Below are 4821 nucleotides of genomic sequence, written 5' to 3' on the forward strand. Positions count from 1 at the left end.
GATCTTTGGACATGCAGATCGATTCCAGTTTCAACCACAGCGCCGCTGCGGATTTCTCAACCAGCACTTCCTGCAAGATATTGTTGGATAGATGAAGCTGAATTAATGAAAAAGCCTTACGGTCTTTCCTCTTTTCATCGTCGGTCCAGGACTTGGCATCTTTCTTGCCAAATCCATCAAGAGCTTCATCCAGATCAGAAGATTGGGTAAGTATCGCCCTCATCTTCACTTGTCACAGAGAAAATCTCGTGGTGTAATCCAGCTGCGGTAGATCGAACTTCAAGGAAGACATGTCGCAAAACCCTAGATTGAAACACGGGCTCTGATACCACTTGTTATAAAAGTGACAAGCAAATAACGAAGAACGAAACAAGAACACACATAGGGGACACAAGATTTAACGTGGAAAACCCCTTCCAACACAGAAAGGGAAAAAACCACGGGCGCCAGCCAGCAAAACTTCACTATATCGGGAGGTGTTTACAAACGCCGTGGGTTATCTTATAATCTGATAAACCCTAGCCGGCGGCTTACAAGATGTATATATAGGCGGTGCCAACGATCCGTACCGTACCGCGGGGGGCCTGCCGTCCCCCGCACCCCCCTTCGCAGGCGTCCCTGCAGGGCACGACGTATGGGCTAACTTCTGACTCCACTACGCTTCGCCCCAAGCCTCCGGCGACGGGCCTCGCTCCGCTCGTCAGAAGTTAGCCTCCCTTCAGTATATGAATTTGGATCACAATACAACAAGACTAATGAACTTATTCCATTCTCTATCTTGCTAACATAAATCCTCCTTAATATTCTTGTTTGTATAAAACAAAATACAAATGAGAACTAAGTAGATTTTGACCCATTAAAGACGTCAATGGCACGCACATAAAGTAGGAGGAAATCGGTACGTAGCGAAGCTAGCAAAGTCGGCACAAGAAATAAGCAGAATAGAAATAGCAATTGCAGGCTTAACTGGAGCTAAACGAAATCAATATTCCCGCCCGAGGTTGGTGGAGGGGTAGAAAGCACTGTTAGCCATAAGGTGGTACTAGTTTCATTCTTTCTATTCTAAAATCCAAGGCGAAATGCGAGAAAATAAGGTGTGTGTTTCAAATCCTAAATTCCATTAACATAATTTTATTGATATATCCATTACCATATCCCTATTTTCTTCAAAATTTAGTAGTACCACTACCACCTTTGTATATGTATTTGCAAAACGAATTCAGATACTTACAACATTCATGTCCATTATTATTCGAATATTACCACATATATTTTTTATTTTCTAAATACAAATGCCAGATAATTCGGATTATATACTACTGTACCGCTTTCCATCCTATCCACACGCGTACAAGAATACAATTAGAGAGACTTCGCAATTTCAACATCAGTTAGTCACGGAAAGTGATTCTCCGAATACGGATACCAGATACTTGTGTTTCGATCCTACGCGCAGAATTGTCACGGAAAGCAGGAACCGAACGAGCGTGGTAGGTTCATACACGACGCCGGAGAGAAAATAATGGGAACTGGGAAGAAGTGAAAGGAAAATGCTTGTGTTCACCCTTCGCGTAGAACTACAAGTCTAAAAGCTCGTATCCGGATTCCCAAATCCCAAGTTTCAGGTGGACGGACCAACCACCATGGAGATCACACACATCGCCGTGCTCTTCTTCCTCTTCACCACCGTCATCCTCTATGCCCGGCGCCGCCGAGCTTCCCCGTCGGCTTACTGTCCGCACCCCCACCCCGTCCTGGGCAACACCGTGGAGTTCATCCGAAACCGCGGGAGATTCTTCGACTGGTACGCCGACATGCTGCGCGCGGCGCCGTCCAACACCATCGAGGCGTGGGGGCCCTTCGGCGCCAGCCACGCCGTCACCACCGCCGACCCGGCCGGCGTCGACCACCTGCTGCGCGCCAGCTTCGCCAACTACAACAGGGGCGCGCAGTTCCGCGCCGCGCAGTCCGACCTCATCGGCGACGGCATCTTCGGCGCTGACGGCCGCCTCTGGAGCCTCCAGCGCAAGCTGGCGTCCTACGCCTTTTCCTCCCGCTCGCTGCGCCGCTTCACCCAAGACGTCCTCGCCGTCCACCTCGGCCGCCGCCTCCTGCCGTTCCTCGACGCCGCCGCACTGTCCGGAGAGGCCGTCGACCTCCAGGAGACGCTGCGCCGGTTCGCGTTCGACAACATCTGCCACGTCGCCTTCGGCGTCGAGAGCTCCACGTTCCTCGAGTGGGCTGACCCCCAGCACCAGGCGCTCTTCAAGGCGTTCGACACGGCCGTCGAGATCTCCTTCATGCGCACGCTGACGCCGTCCACGCCCGTGCGGAAGCTCACGAAGCTTCTCAACGTCGGCAAGTCGCGCCGGCTCCGAGAAGCCATCGGCGTCATAGACGACCACGCTATGTCCATCATCGAAGCCAAGGAGGCGAGCCAGAGAAACAACAACCAAGCCGAGGGCGACCCGGACCTGCTCTCGCGGTTCATGGCGGCCATGGACGAGGAGGACGGCGGCGGCGAGCTCGCTGCCATGTTCCCCACTCCGGAGGCCAAGCGCCGGCTCCTGCGGGACGTGGTCGTCAGCTTCGTGCTTGCCGGCAAGGACTCCACGACCTCGGCCCTCACGTGGTTCTTCTGGCTCCTTGCTGTGAACCCGCGGTGCGAGCGGCGCGTCCACGACGAGGTGTCCCGGTCGCCGGACGGCGACGTGAAGTGCATGCGCTACCTCCACGCCGCGCTCACCGAGGCGATGCGCCTGTACCCGCCGGTGCCCTTCAACGGGCGGGTGGCTGTCGCCGACGACGTCCTCCCGGACGGCACCAAGGTGCGCGCCGGCTGGTTCGCCAACTACTCGGCGTACGCGATGGGGAGGATGGAGAAGCTGTGGGGAGAGAATTTCCTAGAGTTCCTGCCTGAGCGCTGGCTCGGCGACGACGGCGAGTTCGTGGCGGTGGACTCGGCGCAGTACCCGGTGTTCCACGCCGGGCCCCGGGCGTGCCCCGGAAAGGAGATGGCCTACCTGCAGATGAAGACGGTGGCGGCAGCTGTTCTCCGGAGATTCACACTGAAGGTGCAGGCACCGACGGCCAGCATGGAGTCGCCGCCGGCGTACGAGATGACCGGGGGAATGAAGATTCTAGGCGGGCTACATGTACAGCTCAAGATACGGGACTGAGAGTGATCATCGGTGCTAAGTCAGCAACTGGACAAGAAGTGGACTAATCGTTGTATCCCCGCGCGCGCACCAAATGCGACTAGTAGTCGATGTCTGCGGGAATAAGAGGTTTGAAAAATACAGTATACCGTAGAACCTTATCTGGGCAGTAATAACTTCTAGAAGATTTAAAAATGTCAAAATAAAATCTTAAATAAAATTTCACATGTACATCTCACTACAGGAAACAACATCTTTACCGGGTACCAAAAATATCCGGCGAAAGGCTAAAAACACCCGGCGAAGAATTCGCCGTGTATTACACTCGGCGAAGACGACACGGCGAAGACATGGCCGGCGAAGAATCTTCGCTGGGTGTATTTTCTCGGATACACGGCAAAGCCTCTTTGCCGGGTGTCGGAAGAAGGCACACGGTAGAGAAAAGTGAAACTCCGTTTGCAGCCTACGGCGCGTTTTCTTCGTCGTGTGCTTGTTCCTACCACACGGCAAAGAGCATGGAAGGGCCACGTCATCGTTTTATCTTCGCCGAGTCCCGTTGAAACGCACACAGGGCAAAGACCAAAAAAACCACGTCACCTTTTTTGTCTTCGCCAGGTGTTTTTTATAAGCTACACGGCAAACAAGAAAGGAAGCCACGTCATTGCTATTTCTTTGCCGGGTGTTACCTGCTACTACACACGGCAAAGTCCCATGGGAAAGCTACGTCAAGCCCTCTTCGCCGAGTACCGTGGCCTGGGAGCATAGCTAGGCATGTGTCGGGCCGGGCCGGCCCGAGGTAAGTCCGACACAAAAAATCTGGCCCAAGCCCGGCCCTGCCCAGCCAAATACCCACCAAGCCCATCGGGCCGTCGGGCCGCGGGCCCGGCCGTAGTGTTAAATGTTGTTTTCGGGCTACCCAAGCCCGGCCCGGCCCGGCAATCGGACCAACATTTCTCGGCCCAGCCCGAGTTTTTCGGGCTAGGCTTCGGGCTGGGCCTCGGGCCGGGCTGCCCATGGCCAGGTATGCCTGGGAGACACGGCAAAGGTATCTTCGCCGGGTGTTTTTTCCTGGGACTCACGGCAAAGGTATCTTCGTCGGGTGTTTTTCCCTGAGATACCCGGCAAAGAGGACTGGGAGCACAACGGCATTGCCCCTGTTTTCTCTCATATTCCTGCATTTTACACACAAATATGCATATAATGTATAACTAGCAACATGTTGAACTCCAATACCAACGGTTGACATATAGAAGTACATCGATACTATAAATATCACGAATCACACACATAAAGTAGAGGTTCACAAATCTAACAAACATCATACAAGTTCACCAATCCTCAAACGTGACAAACAAGTCCCCAAACGAGCAGACGATCATAAACTACAAGACACACTATGATCCTCAATCAACAAACGAGTACAAATCCATCATGGGTTCCTCGACTCTGCGATCAACACATGCAAGTCCACATCAACCTAGGAGTCCTCGATGAAATCCTACAAATTCGAAAGCACGGAAGAGTAAGGTTTACCGTAGAAAACTAGTTGACAAGGATAATCGACATACACACAAGGTAACAAATGGGCATGTTGAGTTAACAAGCACAAAATGGAATAGTTTTGGGTATCTATGGATATAGTTAAAGATAGTGCTAGGCGTAA

General features: G+C 52.8%; 1 protein-coding gene across 1 annotated transcript; it reads left to right on the forward strand.

The window, feature by feature from the left end:
- Positions 1–1415: 1415 nt before the first annotated feature.
- Positions 1416–3319, forward strand: LOC127316347 (cytochrome P450 CYP94D108). The gene has a single exon (XM_051346744.2). The coding sequence runs from the start codon at positions 1644–1646 to the stop codon at positions 3177–3179; it is 1536 nt and encodes a 511-aa protein (XP_051202704.1). The 5' UTR covers positions 1416–1643; the 3' UTR covers positions 3180–3319.
- The last annotated feature ends 1502 nt before the right edge of the window (positions 3320–4821 follow it).

This window comes from Lolium perenne, chromosome 1 (genome assembly GCF_019359855.2).
Source record: "Lolium perenne isolate Kyuss_39 chromosome 1, Kyuss_2.0, whole genome shotgun sequence".
Classification (NCBI taxonomy): Eukaryota; Viridiplantae; Streptophyta; class Magnoliopsida; order Poales; family Poaceae; genus Lolium; species Lolium perenne.